Source organism: Apus apus, chromosome 21, assembly GCF_020740795.1.
Source record: "Apus apus isolate bApuApu2 chromosome 21, bApuApu2.pri.cur, whole genome shotgun sequence".
Lineage (NCBI taxonomy): Eukaryota > Metazoa > Chordata > Aves > Apodiformes > Apodidae > Apus > Apus apus.
In genome coordinates, this window is record NC_067302.1 from 4,431,578 (window position 1) to 4,450,988 (window position 19,411).

Sequence of the window (19,411 nt, forward strand, 5' to 3'; positions counted from 1 at the left end):
GAAACGCCCTCGCCCCCCGGTTCTGCTGCGGTTCCGATCCCCCCGGCCCACCCCGCGGCCGGGGCCCCGCGGGCACCCGCGGAGCGGAGAAAATCGCCGCCTTCGTTGTGTTCCCGCAGAACCGGCGGCTTCGCTACGAGTTTTCTGTCTAACGATTCCGTCCGGAGCCGCCGGCCCTGCAAACACCCGCAGCCCTCGGGGAGCTGCCGGGGGCAGCTGCGGGAGCCCCGGGATCCCCGGAGATCGGGACGCTTTTCTTTTTTTGGAGGGGAGGGCGGGCAGGGAAGGCAGATTGCGGAGGTTGGGAGCAGCGCTTTCCAGCGCAGGCCGCGGGGCGAGCCTCTCCCGTCGGGGACGCGTGTTCCGCTGGTCTCCAACGGCTGCCCCGGGGCCGCTGCTCCCTTCGCCTCCCCCTCCCGCGGGCAACGGGAGCGCTTCGCGGCGGGAAGGCGGGGGCAGACGGGCTCTCCTCCCAGCCGCCCAGCGAGCGCCGCGGCGGTTTCGGCCCCAAACAGCCCCATCGCGCCCCAAAACCCTCGAGAAGCCCCCGGGGCCCCGACGTGCGCCCGCCCCGCCGGGCCGGCCCTGGGGGGCGTGGTTTACAGAGACCACGCCTCCTCTTAGCGGAGACCACGCCTCTTCCCACTCACCCCGCCCCTTGTCGCTTGGCCACGCCCTTTCGCCCCGCGGGAGCCGGGTGGTGGGCGGGGCGAAGGACCCTCGGCCGCGCTCCCATTGGCCCAGCGGCCCGTCCGTCATGGCGCGGCCCGCCCCGCCGGGGCCGGCAGTAAATACGGTACCGGGCGGCGCGGCGGGCACTCGGGAGCTGGTTTCGGGGCCGCCCGGCCGAGGGGACCCGCCTGCAGCCCAGGGCACCCGGCCGCGACGTGGCTCTGCCGGGGCTCCGCGCCGCATTTCCCCGGGCGGGGCGAACGAGACCGCAGCGAAACCACCGGGGAAAAACCCCGGAGGAACCGGGCGGGAACGAACAACCCGCAGCCTTCTCCCCTCGCCGCCCCACCGAGGACGGCGGTCTGTCGGGACGGAGCGAGGCAGCGCGGGGCCTGGCCGCCGCTGCTGCCCCCGCCGCGTCCCGCCGCCGGGCCCCGCCAGGTCCCTCCTCGTCCCCCCCGGCTGCGGCGGCTCCCTAACGCCCGCCGTTGTGATGCGTATTCCCGTAGACCCGAGCACCAGCAGGCGCTTCACACCCCCCTCCACGGCCTTCCCCTGCGGTAAGATGGGAGAGAACAGCGGGGCGCTGGGGGCCCCTGCACCGGGCGCCCGGGCTCGGCCCGAGGTCCGCTCCGTCGTGGATGTACTGGCCGACCACGCCGGCGAACTGGTGCGCACCGACAGTCCCAACTTCTTGTGCTCTGTGCTGCCGTCTCACTGGAGGTGCAACAAGACGCTGCCCGTCGCCTTCAAGGTAAGCCGGGAGCTCCGGGGGGGGCTGGGACCGGGCAGGTAGCCCCGCTGGCTCGGAGGGACCGGCTGGGCTCTGGGCTTGCCCTTCGCTCCGACCCACTCGCCTCTTTCCCTCCGCCCCTTTCGCTTTAACTCGCTCCTGACATCACCTTCAAGGGAGCCCGCTTTATTATTTTTAATCAACTCTCCGCATTGCCCCGCGGTCACAGCATCTTAGATATTCCGTACAGTTAGGAGCTCTCAGGCGACTTTGAAGTTTAATGAGAGTGGAGGTTAATTACCTTCCTGGGAGAGGGAGCGAGAGGCAGGGAAGGCAGATTTAATCTGCGAGAAGAAAGCGAAGAGCTGAAGCGCAGACACCGCGCTGCGCGGCCCGGGCTCCCCGAGACCCGACGGGGCACCCCCGGGCCGGGTATCCCCGCTGGGCCCCCCGGGGCTTCGGGGTTGGGGCCAAAAAACTCAGCGGAGGGAGCAGGGCAGGACGGCGGTGGAGTCCCTGGGAGGTGGGGTGAGGGTTTGCAAACCGGGTTCCCGGGTCATCCCGGCGCTGGGGGCTCGGGGAGCTGCTCCCCGGGCAGGGGGAGCCCCTTCCCCGCCCCTCGGGCGCAGGTTCCGCGCTCCCCTCCGCGGCCGCGCAGCTCCGCTGGCTCCCCCGGGCCGGCCGCTGAGCTCCGGTCGGCAACGAGGTTTGGTTTGGTTTTATTCCTCGAATCAAGCAAAATAAAAACCCATTTCCCCTCGGCGGGAATTCCCCCGTGCCCCACGGAAGCCCCTGGCTCCTTTTAACCCTTTCTTAAAGCTCCTTTTCCCCTCCCATTTTCCAGCCTTCCTGGGGGGGCTCGGGTTACTTTTGGTTTTGTTTTGGTTTTGAGGGATGGGGGGGGGAGAGAAGAGTAGATCAGGTGAGCTTCGAAGGCGGTTAGTTTTAGCCTAAAACCCTGCGGTCCTGCCCTAGGTCGTAGCCCTCGGGGATGTGCCCGATGGGACGGTGGTCACGGTGATGGCGGGGAACGACGAAAATTACTCGGCGGAGCTTCGCAACGCCTCCGCCGTCATGAAAAACCAAGTCGCAAGATTTAACGACCTCAGATTTGTTGGGAGAAGCGGCAGGGGTAGGTACCGGCCAGGAAATGGTTGGCCTTTTTTATTTCGTTTTGGGTTTTTTTTTTTTAATTAAAAACAAAAAAAAAAAAGGAGAGGATTTAAAAATATGTAAGTTTTGTTGCTTTCTGGTTTGTTTTATTTTAACGGGATGATTCGTTGCTGCGGGCTGGGTTTGTCAGACAAGGGGGAAACCCCCCCCCCAACCCCAAAGCTGTTCCCGGGGGGATGCTCTGCCCCGCTCGTCCCCGGGGCTGTCGAGAAGGAACTGTGGAGGAAAAAAATAAACACCTCGTTGTAAAAGCTCTGCCGGGGTGTAGGATAGTCCCTCCCAGCCCAAATCCTCCTGAATGAATCGAGGTGAGAGGCGGCAGCCGGGGGTGCGGGGGGTCTCTGCATCCCCCCCGCAGGTGGTTGCGCTCCGGGGCAATGACCCACCTGGCAGCTCGTTTGTAAATGGGGGGGGAAATCAAGTGTTTCAAATAAAATCATAATCCCGAAATGCGGGGAGCCAGGGGTGCAGGAGGACTCGTTGCAATCGGGAGGTGCTGCAGCCGGGCAGAGCCCCGGGAGCCTTTTTTTTTTGGGGGGGGGGGGGTGGTCATTTCGCTCATTTTTTCCCATTCTTGCCGCATGAAAAAGCAGGAGAGAAATTTTACTTTCTGGCCGTAGAGGCTGGCTCTGCCGTTTAGCCTTAAACGGATCGCGCTGCTGGTTTTTCCAAAGCTAAACCGTCAAGGAAATCGAGTTGTGCCATCCCAGGAGAGGGGAAATAAATCCCCTGAAAATATTGAGCGGGTGTCGGGGGCCGAGCCCTGCCTGCCCTTCCCGCCCTCCACCCTTCGCAGCCGTTTTGAACCTGAGTTTCAAATCGTGTAAACAAAATTTCAGCACCTCATCGCCAATAAGCACCGCAGATCGAAGCACTTAATCGTCCATTTGAACAAAAATAAGAATCCTACATTTGAATGGCCATGTGGCAGCGTTTGCTCAAAGGCTTCGGATGTATACACACCGTGTCAGATATATTTTGACTTCTCTGCATTAATTAAAAGCAGTGATGTTAGGAATTATTTGCATGTAATAACTGTTTACTTGTTCCTCTTTATGAAACTTGAATAGTTTACATTCTTTCATACATTTCCTTTTTCCTGTTGGCTCCTTCTCCGTGTTGCAGTTTCTTTAAAACTCACCACTTAACTGGTTGCAGGTTGATGGATGGAAAAATGTTTTTCTTTTATGAATTAAGCTTTCATTTCTGTAATCAATTATTGTCTCAGACTCTTTCTGTTGGGTGTTTTGGTTTGGGTTGGTTTTTTGTTTTTTTCATCCTCCTTACACAAATTTCCAAACTGAATACAACCCAATCTCAGCTTGACTCTTGAATTCATTATTAACTTTCCTTCTCTGCAGTCCCAATTAACAGTAGTTTATAGTCTGAGAAAGCACTTGGGTGAAGAGTCTCCTTCCTCGGGCAGAGTCCTGGCAAATATTCATTGCAGCAGTGGAAACATCTCCTCTGCCTCTAACGGGCTTTGCAGCGAGGAGGGTAACACAGGTGCTGAATTACTACTGATTTAAAAATTTGTATTATCGTGGGATAAGGCTTTGTAATGTTTGCAGAGGAATAACCCCACTGGGGTTCCCTGGCGTGGAGGCGACAGACACAGTGGGGTTTTCTCCCAGAGCTAAGTGTGTGTTTAGTTCCCCGTGTTTTCCCAGCCAGGGGCTCTTTCAGATCCATTGAGTGTGAAAACTCGTTTCTATTGAATTTTTATTTCGCGTGTCTTTGCTTTCCCTTGTTTGGCTTCATCTCGGGAAAGCCCGGTGCTGGTTTCATTTATTCAGGCAGAAATCTGGATTGGCTGTAAAATCTTGTTTTGTCGGAGCAGAGCTCTGGGTGTGTGTACACGGTGGTGTAAATCTGGTGTGTGGATGTTTGCAGCGAGCAGGGGCTGCAGGAGCCCTGGAAGATCAGAAGCAGTTTTGAAAACGTGACTTTAAATGCTTCAGAATTGGGGTATTTTTAGTATTAAACCCGATCATTCCCCAGCACTGAGCAGGGAAGAACAGGTCCGTAATCCTTCCTCTTCCCCAAAAGAATTACCATTTAAATGTGCGAGACAAAGGGAGGGGAGAAGGACCCGTTTTCCCCTGTGCTTTGCTCAAGGAAAAAAAAAAATAATAATAAAGGGAAAAACCATCTCTTTTCTGCTCGGATTGCGCTGGATACAGTGAATTCCGCCGCCTCTCCCGGCTGGAATATCCCCCCGAGCATCTCCCAAACCCCCTCAGGAGCTGGAATCCAGCCCCACGCAGTCACCGCAGAGGTGTTGGGGAACTGTGGGAATGAGGAACTTCAACCCGGCTTCTTGAGAAGGCGGGAAATGAGTAAAAATGATGCTGAGTAATAATTGTCTTTTTCGATTCATGGGAGGATTTTTTGAGAGCTGCTTAAGAGACGCAAAAAAAAAAAAAAATGGCCCTGGCAGGCTCGGTGCTGCAGCCGTCCTCCCCGGAGAGGTAACTGTACCTGCAGAGAGGGGGGGGAACTGAAATGCAGAGAATGGAACGTGGGGAATAAAGCATTTTTTAACAAATAATTCAAAATCAGATGGAAGCAGCGGAGCCGGGCACGGAGCTGCTGGGCTGGGCTCAGCTCCTGGGGCGTGCGGGAGGGTTTATGAATCTCCCCAGCCGGACGCATCCAAACCGAGGGGGCTCCCTCCCCTGGAATTTCCTAAATAATTGCTCCTAATAATCCTCCCTCCCCCCCCCCTACCCTCCAGTGCTCCGGTTCTGCAAACGTTTTTGCCAACAAACACTTGGCGTTGGTTGTTTTTGCCGTGGCTGAGCAGGCGCCCGGGAGCCTTTGTGCTCCTCGGGCTGCGGCGGCTCTTCCTGCAGGTTGTCGGTGGGACCGTTTCTTTGGGATTAAAATGGTCTTTGGGAGGGGAACAAACAACAACAACAAAAAATCCTTTTTATTTTTGTGTAGGAAACAAGCTGAAAGGTTTGTGCGGAGTTTAGTCCTGTTGAGAAAGCTGAGGTAGGGCACGGATCGATGCTTTAAAGGCAGCATTTCCTCCCTGGATTTCCCGTAGAGCGATTCTCCCACCTGGAATGATCGCAGGATGTTCTCTGGAGGAGAGAATTTCATTTTACCGTTTATTCTCTTTTTTTTTTCTTTTTTTTCTTTTTTTTTTTTTGCGTCTAGCTGTATCCAAACGGTTTTGTTTCGCTGTGGATGTTCTCAGGTCTAACCCTGTCGAGAGGTGATGGCAGGGATCTGAAAAGCCCTAATCCCTTTAGGGGAAAAGGGAAGGGAGGTGGTTTCTTACGGCTTTTATTTGTGAAATAAAGGCTGAGGGCTCTTGCACGGGCATTTCCAGCCTGATTCCTGCTGGGTTTATACCTCTGAAATACGTGAATCCTTTGCAGTCCCACCGTGACTGGGGGGTGGCTAGAGGGGTTGTCTCCCTTGTGTGTGCAGCCTGTCTCCTTCACCTGGGAGAATCCTGAATCCAGGGAGGCTGTGGGAGAGCAGAGGCCCTTCCCGTGGAGACCAGCCCGGGAACAGCCCCTGCTCTCCCACGGCGTCCCCACCGGCCGAGCCCTTTCCCAGCAGCAGGTTCCTGCTCTCTGGTCAGGGCTGGGAGAGGGGGACAGTCCCCACAACCAGCAGGGTCACCTGTCTGGTAGCCACTCCCGGTGGCCAAAGCTAGCTGGATGCTGTTCTTATTTTGTACTTTCCAATTTCTGGCTCTGGTCCCTGTATGTGGGCTGTGGGTGCCAGGAGGGCCGAGAGCCACGCGCAGCTCCCTCCAAACCTCCCCACCGAGGCACCTCCGTGGGGCCAAAGCCACCCGGGTTCTCCCACAAACACCAGCACACATCACCTGCATACTGCTGCCATCTCGCCAGCTTGATCCCACAGGACCATCTGATGGGCACCTCAACCCAAATCCATCCTTTGCAGAGGGGGTCTTGTGTCCAGCATCACATTTCAGTGCTGGATTCCCATGGGAAAAGGGGAAACATCCGAGCAGGGAGGCACCAGGAAGCTGCTGTGGGTGGAAGGGTCGATATGGGGACAGGGCAGGGGAGGGGGGGGACACAAGTGACTTTTCCACCCAAGGAGGTCCTGGCTCCTGCTCTGAACTGGGTCCAAGCCTCTCTCTGCTGCAGCCAGCTGAGCCCCAGCGGGAGCAGCCGAGCTTTGTGTCTCGGCAATAATGTCTCATAAAATTAAATGATGTGTGTGTTGGAGTTCGGTGGATGCGGATGTGTGCGTCTGAGCTCGCTCCGGCAGGAGCCTTTTGCTCCTGCAAGAGCTGAACCCATGTGAATATCCTCATTTCTCTTGTGTTTTATTTCCTTCCCCCTCCTAAGGGAAAAGCTTCACCCTGACCATCACCGTGTTCACCAACCCCACCCAAGTCGCCACCTATCACCGAGCCATCAAAGTGACTGTGGATGGACCCCGGGAGCCACGAAGTAAGTGACATGTTTTATTTGGCAGCTGCTGAGCAGCACAGGGAGGGGGTGCTGGGGGTGGGCTGAGCTCTCTGCGCCTGAAGGATGCAGGATAAAGGTACCATTTGCAGTGAGCAGAGGGACTGAGCCGGTGTTGGTCTGGCCAAGAAAGCCCTGAGTGGGCACCACTTGGCTGCTTTTATTTTCTCATAGTTTGTGCTCAGTTGCTCCCACCATGCTCTGCATCCCACCGTGGAGGGGTGGTTTTATAGCTCCATCCTCACCTTGCTGGGACGCAGGGGGGAAAAGGCTTTGGGCTTGGAGAGCAGAAATGCAGAGGATTTGAATCTGGAGGTACACAGGATGTTTCTAGTAGGGTTACAAAGGCAGAGGTGCTGTGCCCAGCTTCTGAGGCTGGTGATTAAACTGAAAATGTTTGCAGGTTTGCTCCACACCGAGCTTGTATTTGCCTGTCTGTCCACACAGGCCCAGGAGAGCTCAGCCGAGCACCTTCCCCTTTTGGGTTAGAGGTGGTTTCGCTTTCGGCTCGTCAAAGGCTCCGGCCGGGGGCTGCTGAGTTGCTTGAGAAAACCAAAGAGATGATTCAACCACAGAAACATCTTTGTTTTGATCGAGTAGGTTCTCCTGGATGTGGGACAGGGCCTCTTGGTTGAGGGTGGCTCTTTGCAGAGGTGGCTGCAGACCCATCTCGCTGGGTTGGTTTTCGGCATCGGGTTGGTTTGTGCTCCCCTTGGCATCTCCCATGATCTGATGCCATCAGCTGGAGGAGTTTCCTCTTTCCACGAGTATTTTGTGCTCTGCGGGACCCCCCTGGGAGGTGAGTCCTCATCCCCAGGACCCTGTCTGTAGCTTTTTGCTCCAGCTTCTCCTTCCTGCTCACTCAGCGCTGCCAGGGACTATAAAGCAGAGTTTGTTTCCTTCACATGTGAAGCTGTCGGTGCCCAAATTGAAGGGAAGCGGTTTGATCCTTCTAAATATGCTTCAGAAAATATTTTCTGTTGATGCTGTTGTTGGGCCCCTTGAAGTCAGGCCAGGTGGAGGTTGTTACCTTGGCGAGGGGGTTTTATTTGCACCGGGGTTTGAGTTTTCTATCCCCTTGATTTTTATTTTGGAGCCAGAGAGGCTTTATGGAGCCTGTCGAGTTGCGGGGCTGGATTTGCAAAGCCTGCGATGCAACACGGTTGGTTTTTCTTTTTAAGCCAGAAAACACAAGGCAGGCCCCTGTTGTGGGGCTGAGACAAACAAATGTGGGTGCTGCATATCCCTGTTATGGGGCTGAGACAAGCAAACATGGGTTCTGCAACCCCTGGGAATGGGCTCAGCCCCGGTTGGGAGGGGAAAGCAGGCAGGATTTGGGCAGGGAATTTCACAACTCTTCCAGGTCAGGAATAGAAACCAGGTCTCCTGACTCCTGCCTCAGCCCCTTTATCTGCTGCATCAGATTGCCTTTCCAATAATAATAATAATCAGGAATACATAAATAATAATACAAGGTGAGATAGTTACTACTCTTGGCGTTTGGTTTGCTCTGACTCCGCCGTCCACCAAACCCCTGCTGAATCACACCCGCCCCTCCTGAATTTCAGCATCTCTGCTCATCACTCCCCATCTTTAATTTAAATTTTCTGATATGGAGGCTCAGGCTCCGTGGCCAGGCAGGGAGCTGGGGGCCAAGCCCTGGGCTTGCTGGCCCTGTGCTGCTCAGAGTTGGGGCCGTGCCTTCATTTTGGCATAATTGGGTGAAACCAGACCTGGAGCAGCTCACCCTGGCTCTGCCTCACTGTGCCCCAGGGATGCCCTCCCTGGGATGCTGGCCCAGGCTGCAAGGTCAGCACTTTTCTCTCTTTTTTTTTTTTTTTTTTACCTGATTTGTGGACTTCAAAATGTTTGTGCTGCAGGTGCAGGCTCCTTGAGGAGCTGTGGGGTGTCTAGTTGCTGCTTTGTGCCCTTGCCTTGTGTGGACCCTGAAGGTTGATCTCTTCCCCCCATCCCTGCACCCCATAAACTGCTGATTGAAGGAGTGTAGACTCAACTTGAGGGTTTTTTCTGAATGCTTTTCAGGTTATTGTAGATTTGCTGGCAGTCGAGGTCACATTTCACTTCCCAGTTTGAACCTGGGTCTTGAATTCACATTTGGTGAAAATCCAGTGTCTTGTGCCAGAAGAAAAAAAAACCAAGCAAAACATTAAAAAATGCTCTTTGCCACATTGCGTTGGTTTGTATTTCCTAATGAACCTGAAATGTTAAAAAAAAAAAAAAAAAAAAAAATTAAAATCATGACCTTTGCCCTTCCCTCCCTGCAGAAACCCTCGGTGTGGAAATACTGGCTTGCAAAATGATCCGGGTTGGCTCCTGGAAACCCAGGGTGGTTTTCCTGGTTAACCTGCCACTGGGTGGCTCTCAGGCACAGCGCCCTTCGGATCACCCAGCCCTGGCAGCTGGGAAAGCCCCTGTAATAACCACCTTCGGCCCCACACCGTGGCTGGTGCTGCCTCCCTTGCTTGGCTTTGGGAGGCGAGAGCAGGAATTGCAATTTCTGTGTGCGTCTTTTTTACGTATATATGTATTTACATATTTATACGATGTGCATAAAATCCTTTTTTTTTCCCTCCTCTTGGCTGCAGAGTTACAAGTGAGCAGGACGTGGTGTGTGTTGTGCTGGGGAGGGGCTGGTGTGAGCAGGCAGCAAAGCTCACCCTTAATGTGGAAAGAATTGGCCATTTGTCTGGGTATCCTGGGAAAGCCCTGGGCATCATCATCTCAGCTGCGGTGAAATTTCCTCCAGCAAATGTTCTCGTGGGGTTTTTTGGGTCAGAAATGTGTCTGGGCTCCACGCCCCACCTCTGAGCATCCCATTCATCTTCCACCCCTGTCCCATCGCTTCATCTCAGCCCTTGAGCCAGTCTTTTCACTAAAGCTGTGCCCAGGGGGGAAAAAAAGAAAGAAAAGAAAAGAAAATACAACTTCTGAGGAGTCTGAAAAGGAGCATAGTTGGGCAAGGAATGGCAGGGAAGTGGGTGACAGCCACAGCCCCTGGAGGGCTGGGAGATGGAGCCTGGCTGGGGGCACCAGGAGAGCTGGGCCACAGTGTTGAATTGACCCCCGTGTGTCTGTCTGAAGGACCCACAGCCAAGTGAGGAGCAGCTGATAATGACGGTGGCTCCAGCCAAGCCACCACCTCAGCTGCTCCCTCGTGGTCCCTGCAGATCCCCTGAGAGGTTCCCTCCAATATTCCCTGCTCACTCACTCCAAGATATCTTTTTTTTCCCTGTGCTCGGGCTCTTTCAGGCTAAGATCTGGAGAGAAAAAGGACATTTTTTCAAGTTGACACCTTAGCTCTAAACAAATGGCGCAGTGGGTGCCAAGTGTTGACATACTTTGTACAAACAGGAAGTAATAAAATATTTGAACTTCCTGTGGAATTTCCTCCTTTCCCCCCCCGCCTTCTCTACAGCTCTTTATTTAGCAAGAGCCCAACTCAGCTGAGCTGCAGCCCTGGTGCAAACCCTCCTGCATCCACAGCTGCTTGCAAAATAATCCACAGGAGGCAGAACATGGAAAAATGAATAGCTGGAAGCTATACAGGGATGTTTAGTCTGTTCCTGGGGAAATGGGAGCATCTCCAGGGCCTCCCCCTGGCACCCACCTGCTGGCAGCCTTCCCTTGCCCCTTCCCTTCCCTCTGCTCTCACCACCTCTGCTGTTAATTTTGCTCTCCTCCTTCCATCCTTCCCTTGCAGCACCAGCCCCTTTCTGCCCATCTGGAAACTCTTGTGCAAAGTCCTTTTTCTCCTTTAAATGTCTTCCCCCCCCTTTTTTTTACTTTTTTTCTTGCTGCCATTCAGTCTCCCTTGCCCCCTCTCTCCCACTTCATAACTCCTCTTTGCCCTGAACTCCTTTTTTTTCTGATTCCTGTCCCTTCTCCCCTGGCCACTGTGTTGAGGGGGAAAGGGAGACTAAAAGGACTTGGTCACCCACTGTAACCCTGCTGGGGAAGTTCATCTCAATTCAGCTGTGCTCACCCAGGGTAAAAACCTTCCCTCGGGGCTGTGAGAGTGTGCAGAGCCCTGGGTGCTGGGGAGGTGGGCAGGAGTGTGAGGCAGCTTCCATGGAGAGGGCTTGGACCGCTTCATGTGTCAAGTTGCTTTCTGAGGTGTAATGCTGCGTAAGTTTGGGTGAATTGAGGTGTTTTTCTTCACCCTCAAAGCAAAGAGGGAGAGTAGAGGAGGGAGCAGGGTGCTGGAGGGAGGCACTAGGAGCTGCAGCCCTTGCCTGGTGGCACAGATCTCCCTGCTCTTATGTTGCAGTTTGGTTTTCTCCTGTCCAGGGCTGAATGATGAAATGGAGCACGAGGATGAGGAAGGGTTGTGGCCTCACACCTGAAGAGCAAGGGGCAGTGGGGCCCCTGTGTCCCACCTTGCTGCCTATTTGCTGCAAATGGTCACAAAGTGCCAGGGATGGTTGTTGGGGTCTCCCACCCTGCTCATTCTGGGTGTGTGTGTCAGAGACTTCGTGCTTTTGGTTGTGTCCCCAGTTGGTGTGACCACAGTGAGTGTCAGGACCGGGTCCTCATGCTGCAGCATCTGCTAGGCTTGCACCTGGAGGAGGAGGGGGCTTCTGGCTGAGCTCCCCCCAGCCAGGCAAGAGCATTTTATCACCCCTCTCCATCTTGTCCCTGCAGGGATATTCTGGCTGAGCCCTGCAGCGAGACAGAACCCCTCTGTGGCCACTTTTCCTCCCCAAAAGGCTCCTTCCCCCCTGGTCCCTGGGGAGGGAGCGCTGGGGCCGTGTCGGGAGCGGTGCCACCCGGGATGGGACAGCCCGGCGGCCGCGGCTCTGGCTCCCCCCCTTGTGCAGCACGTAGCTGGTGAGTGGAAAAGCTTCTCACCTCCCACGGCTCTGAGTTGTTTCCAAGAACCGCCGCTTTTTTGCTTTCATATTTTCGAGAGCCTCAGCTGGGTGAGGGTTTCCCTCCCCGCCTCCCCCCACAGGAGACGTCAGCCCCAGCCCGGCCCCCAGCTCCTGGCTGGGAAGCGAAGAGTTTGGGGTCTGAGGAGGCTGGAAACCCCCTTGTCTGTGCCTGTGCAAGGTGTTGGTGACATCTGTGACCCCGAGGTGCTGATGGTTGGTGGGTGCAAGGCTGCAGCTTGGGTTGCCCTTGAGCGCCCTGTATGTTTGGGGCTCTTGGTTTCAAGTATAGAGCAGAAAAACTGAAACGGTGCGAGAAACATCGACTGGAAAGGGGGAAAATCCTGACTGTAAAACCAGAGGGCTTTGCCGCTGTCAGTCCTGGGGTGCTGCAGGAGGAGGGTTCCTGTGGCCCCACTGCGAGGACATCTCTTCCAGCAGCGTTTGGGCTGCCCGGGTGGCAGCCAGGGAGGAGAAAGGGTTGGATCAGCACTTCCCAGGGATGACACACACCTCGTTGTGGCTTCTCTATCCATCTGGAAGCTGGGCTGATAGCAGCAGGGCCCTGAACCACCCCGTCCAGCCGGGACACACCTCAGCACCCCTGCCCACACCCCCCTATCTTGCTGCCTCCATCTAGGTTCTCATCCCACGCCCAGCGCCGCGCTGGCTCCCCGAGCCCCAGCGCCTCCACGAGCCGTCCTGAAAAAGCCTTTCTCACTTTTTATTTCTTTAAGGTCCCTCTGAATCCATTTTTCTTGAGTTCTGAGGAGTCAGAGCTGTGGAGGTGTTTTTTTTTCCCCCCTTTTATTCCTAGTGGATGCTTAAGTTTGAGGTCAAGAGAGAAAGAGGATGTGCAGGACTGTGTGGTGAGCTGCTTGGAGAGGACCTGGAATAGCTCTGTCAGGCTCGGGAACCCTGCAGGGAGGTTCTGAGTGATGCATCGTGGCCCTGTGGGCTGCCAGCTCCATGAATCTGGATGGTGAAGTAAAATCTGTAGCTCTCCCATTCCTGGGACACAGGGAAATCAGGATCTAGCAAGTGGCAGGCATGGGTGGGTTAGTGTGGGACAAACTTAAATAGTGAAGGATGAGGGAGTGAGGCAGTCGGAAGGGGTTACAGGATGGGAGCCAAAGAGGAGCAAGGACAAAATGATCCCCTAGTGCCATATTCCTGTGGGGAATTTTGGGTTTGCTGTGCCTTTTACCCTCAGAGATTTGATATGGCTTTGGCAAGGGCTTGGAGAAGAGATAATAAATTACTTGAGGGTCTTGCACTTCTTAGAAGCTCAAAGGGAGACCCAGGACGAGGGCTGCGTTGTGCCAGTATTGTACAATTCCAGATCTTTATCTTGGCAAAAAGGCTTCCTCATGGGGATGTGTAAAACTTGAGATGTTTCCCTAATTAAAAGCAGGCTCGCTGGTGAAGTGCTCCCGTGGGGTGATAGTTTTTGGGTATTATTAGGGTCTTTTGTTTTATTCCCTTGGTTGGCCTTAGCTGGATATAAATATACAGACGTTTCCCAGTTCATCCGGGAATTGGGAGGAAAAAAATAAAAAGGGAAATAGCCAAGAAAAAGGAAAAAATAAGGGGGGAAAAAAACCCAAACCAATCAAATGGACAAGATCATTTAAATAAATAAATAATAATATCCTCACTTCCTGGACAGTCACTTGTTGATGTAAAGTGGCTGTAATTTATTCTAATTTAAAATGCGGTGCATAAAATATGCTGATTTCCCACTTTGAGACCTGTCCCCTTCCCTGGGGAGGAAGAGGAGGAAATCCTGAGTGACACTTTCTCTCTTCCCTGTTAAGTCTTTGCTCTGGACGTGCTGTGGCCCTTCCAGACGGATGTTCTCTGCTCCATGTGACTGCCCAGGCGCTTCGGGCATTGCTTGTGCTGGTGGGCGACCTGCTGGGGGGCTTCCCCGTGGTGGCCCTTGGGCAGAGGGGGGGGATATGACTCTGTTTGGGGACATCAGGCTAATCCTAGCCATGCTAAGGCTCATTTTTGAAGATGGATCCTGTGCAGGGCTCATGGGTCCCTGCTTCTCCCCATGCTGATCCAGCCCTGCAGAGGGTCCAGCCTGGAGGACTGAAAGGGTTTTTTATTTTTTTTGGGGGGTGGGAGTGTCCTGAAGCCAGGCAGGCATGGGAAATCCTCAGTGGGAATGCAACATATTTTAATATTTTAGGTTTATTGGTGGATTTTCTGCCATCCCTTCAGCTGCCCTTGGGCTTGTTGGTGTCTGGGGTGGGACACTTGCATGGATGGTGTCTGAGAGCTGGGGCTGCCCGGTGCCTTCTGCACAGAGACTGCCCAGCTCCATCCCCCCCTTCCTTGTCCCTTTTGCTCTTTGGATGGAGATTCACGGAAAGCAAACACTGGCTGGGGCGAGGGGCTGGCAGGATGGCACAGCACCTCTGCACGCCCCACCAGGCAGCTCTCAACCCCTCCATCCACCAGATCCCTTAAAAACCTCCTTTGGAGCGAGCAGCCGGGCGGGGGGCAAAGGCTGAGGGTGAAGCCGCCTCTCGGAGCGCGGGGCAGCCCGAGGGTGCGGGGCAGAGCCGGCCCGGGGCTGGGCAGGGATGCGGAGGAGCCGGCCCGGGGCCGGGCAGGGATGCGGAGGAGCCGGCCCGGGGCCGGGCAGGGATGCGGAGACGCCGGCCCGGGGCTCCCGGGTTCAGGCGGGAGCCCCTGCAGATCGGTACTTGCTGCGGAGGAGGGGTTCTCTGTTTGTATTCCCATCCCTAATGTGTTTTGATCCCAGCGGGGAAACGCGCAGCCTTTGGTATCTGCCGAGACCGTCCAGGGCATTGTTTTCTTGCAGAGGCGGTTCGGGGCCGCTGTTGATACATGCATGGCGAGCAATTATGTTAAACTACCTCCTCCTCTCATTTCTTATAGGCGCTGCCATCCAGTTAACTCCTTCGGGATCCAATCCCGCAGAGATGAGGAGAGGGGGAGTCAGGGCGTAGCTCTGGGGAGGGGAGAAAAATCCCTCGGGGAGAAATGCAGCCCGGCACTGGGGTTCTGTGGGTCAGGTTGTGCAAGACCCTCCAGCCCCGTGGGGACCCCTCGGCCGGGGATGGGGACGCTCCAGGGGGCAGCTGGGTGCTGGGTACATGGAGAGTGTTCCCTGGGAAGAGCAGAGCAGGGATAAAAGTTGCCCAGCCATGCTCAGAGCCATGGGTTGGCATCTCCTGGGCTTCTGGTGCTCCAGCTCGAGGCCATAATCCTGGCCTCAAAAGAAGCATTAATAACGCAAGCAAAAGTACATGGGCCCCAGTAAATTCACTCCTCGAGTTATTTGATGTGCTACATATTGTAAATCCCACTCCTCCTGTTATCATCACCTGGCACATAACAGCTTCAGAACCGTTTCACTTAAAGCTGATCAATATTTTCTAAGCAAGGGAATATAGGGAGCTGGAATGGGGAAATTCTTTTTGCTCTCATTCATTTATTTGTTGGAATTGGTTGCAACACCTCCTGCTTTTCAAAGCTTCAGGAAAACCCCCGGGCACCATACTCAGCTGGGGTGGAAGAGGCATTCCTGCTCTGGCTTTGGAAATAAATCCAGATCAGAGAAGTGGGCATTGATGCTGCATTTGGAAGAGATTAAACTGGAGCAAAAGAATCCTTTGGTGGATGGGTGATGTTTGGAGAATTAAGTTTAAGGCTTCTTCTAGGAGGATTTCAGTGATGTTTTGATGCTGTGGATGGGGGTGAGTTGTGTGAGCTGCTAGACAAATAAACAGCAGAAAAAACTCCTGCAGGGTCCAGAGGCACAGCCCAAATGGGACTGAGCAAAGCTGGGACAGGGTGTGAGTGATGGGATGTGTCAGCACTAAAAAAAGGGTATTTGTGAGCATTGCAGCGAGGACCTTGGTGAGCTTCACCCCTTCACCAAGGGATTTTTTGTCCTATGTCTCAGTTTACCCATTTGTAAAGTGGGTCTAACAGCCTGCTGGGCAGTGGGTGATGTGGGAGCATTGCACATCGGTGGAGGCTGTTGTTGGTGAGGACTTGTTGAGCTGTAGCAGGGACTGTGTGTTGCATGCTTATTAATGCAATGTGGCCCAGTTCCCCTCAGGCAGGATCTGCAGGTTCAGGGTGACAGTGTGAAGCATCAGTGATTGGAAAAGAGGTGGGGGGGGGGAGGGGGAAAAGTCAGTGTTAAAAGGCAAGTTTCATTTCAGGGAAGACAACAGCTAAAGGACCAGAACTATCAAACAAAACCACAAGATCACATCAGATGTCAGGGCAGGACACATCTCGTTTCTCCCTCTCAAAAGGGCTTATCAGCACAACCAATCACTTTAATGATGTGGCAGAGGGAGGAAGAGGATTTGACTCAGAGTGAGATGAAATTTAGTTCCTAAGACCCTTCAGTTCCGCTGCCGGAGACCAGTCACCTGTTCTGCCATCAGCCAGAGATAAATCATATCCTGCAGCGGAAGGTGCTTAGACAGGGTTTCACATTATTTTCTCTTACTCTTTCCAGTGACTCTACGTGCTGTAGTGGGAGAGAAGGGAGGGAAGAAGAGCCCAGTGAGAGGAGGGCATCCCCTCTGGCTGTCTCAGCCTCCGAGTCCTTGCACAGAGGATGATGGCAGTGGGAAGGTGCTGAGCAGCTGAGCCCCGTCCTGCTGTGCCTCTCTGCATGGAGGTTTCCATCCCATGCATTTCTGCATCAGTGTTCCCAGCCAAGTGCATCCCAAACCTGCAGGCAGAAGCTCAGCACCCCGTGCTGCCAGCAGCCGTGGAGCCCTGCACACCCCCCCTGCCTGCCCTTAGCCCCTCTTAGCTCTTTTTTTTTTTTGGCTTTGGAGAAAGGAGCCTTGCAAAGAGGATGAGGGGAGCTGTGCAGGTAGGGTTGCTCCAGGCTCTTGCTTATGGCATCGTGCTGTGTGTGCTGGCACAGCTCAGTGGGAGCTGTAATTATCTGACATACCAGCCTGTCTCTGGAGATGGAGCTTGGAGCTCAGTCCTGGGATCGAGGGAGTATTAACATTCAAATGTCAGGGCTCAGCTCCAGCTCTGTCCTAGGGCAAAGGGGAAACCCAGTGCTCAGCACCCTCAAACCTTGGGAAAGTTTGGGTCTGTGCTGGGTTGTGCTGTGTTACTGGGAGCCCCAGTCCAGCTGGCAAAACACTGCTCTGTCCCCACAGCACCAGGTACAGCTCAAATCCATCAGCTCTACCTCAGCACATTGTGCAGGTCTGAACCCAGCAGATGGTCCTCCCCATCCCGGGCAGAGTGTCCTCAGCCAGTGTCACCCAAAGGAATTTGATGTGCTTGCCCTAATGGAACAGGTTATTAAGGGGGAAAAACCAGCTATACTGGTACCAGGCAGGTCCCATTTCCAGTTGCTAGATAGCAGGCATTAACTCACTGCAAATTGGCATCCCTCCACTGATCCATGGAGTGACAGCTCATCCATGCAGCTGAAAATCTGATCTGAGACGTGACTGAGGCAATACCAGCTGGATGTGCTTGAGATCTGTCCTTCCAAGCACCCAGCCTGGAAATCTTTGAATCAGGGGTTTTGCCTAATTCCCTGAGAACTGGATCACGACCCATAAATGAATTTTGCTTTTCTGGAAATGGGAGCAACTGCAGAGAAGCCAGGGAGGCTGGTGGATTTTGCACCCTCTGAGGAGAGCTGCTGTATTTCCCGCAGATGCGCGCCAGTCTGATGGTTTGTGAAACTTTCAGATCTGCAAATCAGAAGTTTTAAAAGCCACCTAATTCACTCTGCACTTTCAGAGCCAGATTTCCAGAGGTCTTTAAGGATGGAAAGATGCAGGAAAGCACTCGTGGGGATTTTCAGCAAGGCACGAGCGGGCTAAATCCTTCAAGGTGGTGAATTTTACCCTGGCTGCTGCTGAGATTGCCCCCAGCTTTACCTGTGCTGTGAAGTGCTTCAAATAGTTCTGCAAATCCAGAAAGACCCAGTATCCCCACTGAAACCCTGGGAATGGGAAGCCTGTGTCCTCCATGGATTTGTGCCAAAGTTGCATGGAAATTTGGGTGTGATGTTACTTTTGATTTGAACATGGGTCACGGCTCTCTCATCCCAGGAGCTTTTGGAAATGCTACCCTGGATTTCTTTTTAAATATCTGAATTAATGCCCTGCTTTGTTTTCATTCAGAGGGCTTAGTTTTGGGTCTCCCAGTGTAATAAAAGGCCACCACAGGATTGGTCAGAAGCTGCCCTGCTTGCAGAGCCTCCCATCCCAGGGTGGGCAGGGTGAAGGCAAGGGACTAACCTCAAGTGAGGAGAGACAAGGGGCTTGCAAAGCCAGCTAATCAATACCAGGCTGCCTAGAACGAACATCTCTCCTGCTGCTGGAGCTTCAGACAGTAAAAAAAAAACAACAAAAAACAACCCTACAGTAAATGCAACATATCTCTGTGCTTCCTGCCAGCTGGCTGGGAGCCAGCCTATTTCCTTCAAAAAGAGGGATATTTATTTTCATCCTTTTAGAGGCAGCCAATTCATCTCGGACCACCACCAGCCAACAAAGCTTTCTAAATTAGCAGCAATTTTTATTTTATTTTTTAAAATTATTTTTATTTTCCCTTTTATTTTCAAATTCCCTCTCCCCACCCCCCCTTCCAATATTCTTTTCCTCTCGTTGTTGGAGCTGGTGTAAATCCCCTGCCAGGCCGTGCGAGCCGAGGCGCATTGCGACACACTCCCCTCTCCCCGGGCTGGAGGAAGACAGTAGCAGCAGTGTCTCAGGAAAGCCAGAGGAAACCAAAGCAAAGCCCCGTCGTGACTGATTCTCCTTCCAAATGGCGTAAGCAGGCCAGCTTCAAACATGTGAATAATGAGTTATCTGTGCTTGATTTCGTTCGGCAGCAGGAGACGGTTCCTCCTAACCTTTTCCTCCTGTGAACTTCTGGGCTTTACTTCCAGGAGCGGGATGAAGCGGCGCTGGCACTCGTTGGCTGCTGCTGCTTACTGGTGATCTTCATCCTCCTCTGTGGAGATGCTGGAGTGAGGTGCTGGAGAAGGTGCAGAGAAGGGCAACTAGGCTGATTGGGGGCCTGGAGAAAAGGTCTTGTGACGAGAGGCTGAGGGAGCTGGGGCTGTTCAGCCTGGAGAAGAGGAGGCTGAGGGGAGAGAGACCTCATTGCTCTCTACAGCTCCCTGAAAGGAGGTTGTAGTGAGGTGGGTGTTGGGTTCTTCTCCCTAGTGACCAGATATAGGGCAAGAGGAAATGGGGTCAAGTTGCACCAGGGGAGGTTCAGATTGGATATTAGGAACAATTTATTCACAGAAAGAGTGGTGAGGCCTTGGAACAGGCTGCCCAGGGAGGTGGAGGAGGCACTGTCCCTGGAGGTGTTAAAAAAATTGGTAGACGTGGTGCTGAGGGAGATGGTTTAGGGGTCATGGAGGTGTAGGGCTGACAGTTGACTTGAAGATCTTTTCCAACCTTGATGATTCTACGATTCTGGGATGT

The 19,411-nt window shown here is 53.9% G+C and overlaps 1 protein-coding gene across 1 annotated transcript in view; it reads left to right on the forward strand.

Moving 5' to 3' along the window:
* The first annotated feature begins 1,165 nt into the window (after positions 1-1,165).
* The window catches only part of RUNX3 (RUNX family transcription factor 3), a 35,980-nt gene continuing 17,734 nt past the window's right edge, over positions 1,166-19,411 (forward strand). The window contains exons 1-3 of the mRNA XM_051638088.1: positions 1,166-1,426; positions 2,381-2,537; positions 6,919-7,023. Of these exons, the coding sequence (XP_051494048.1) occupies positions 1,166-1,426; positions 2,381-2,537; positions 6,919-7,023 (523 nt within the window). The remainder of the gene's footprint in view (positions 1,427-2,380; positions 2,538-6,918; positions 7,024-19,411) is intronic.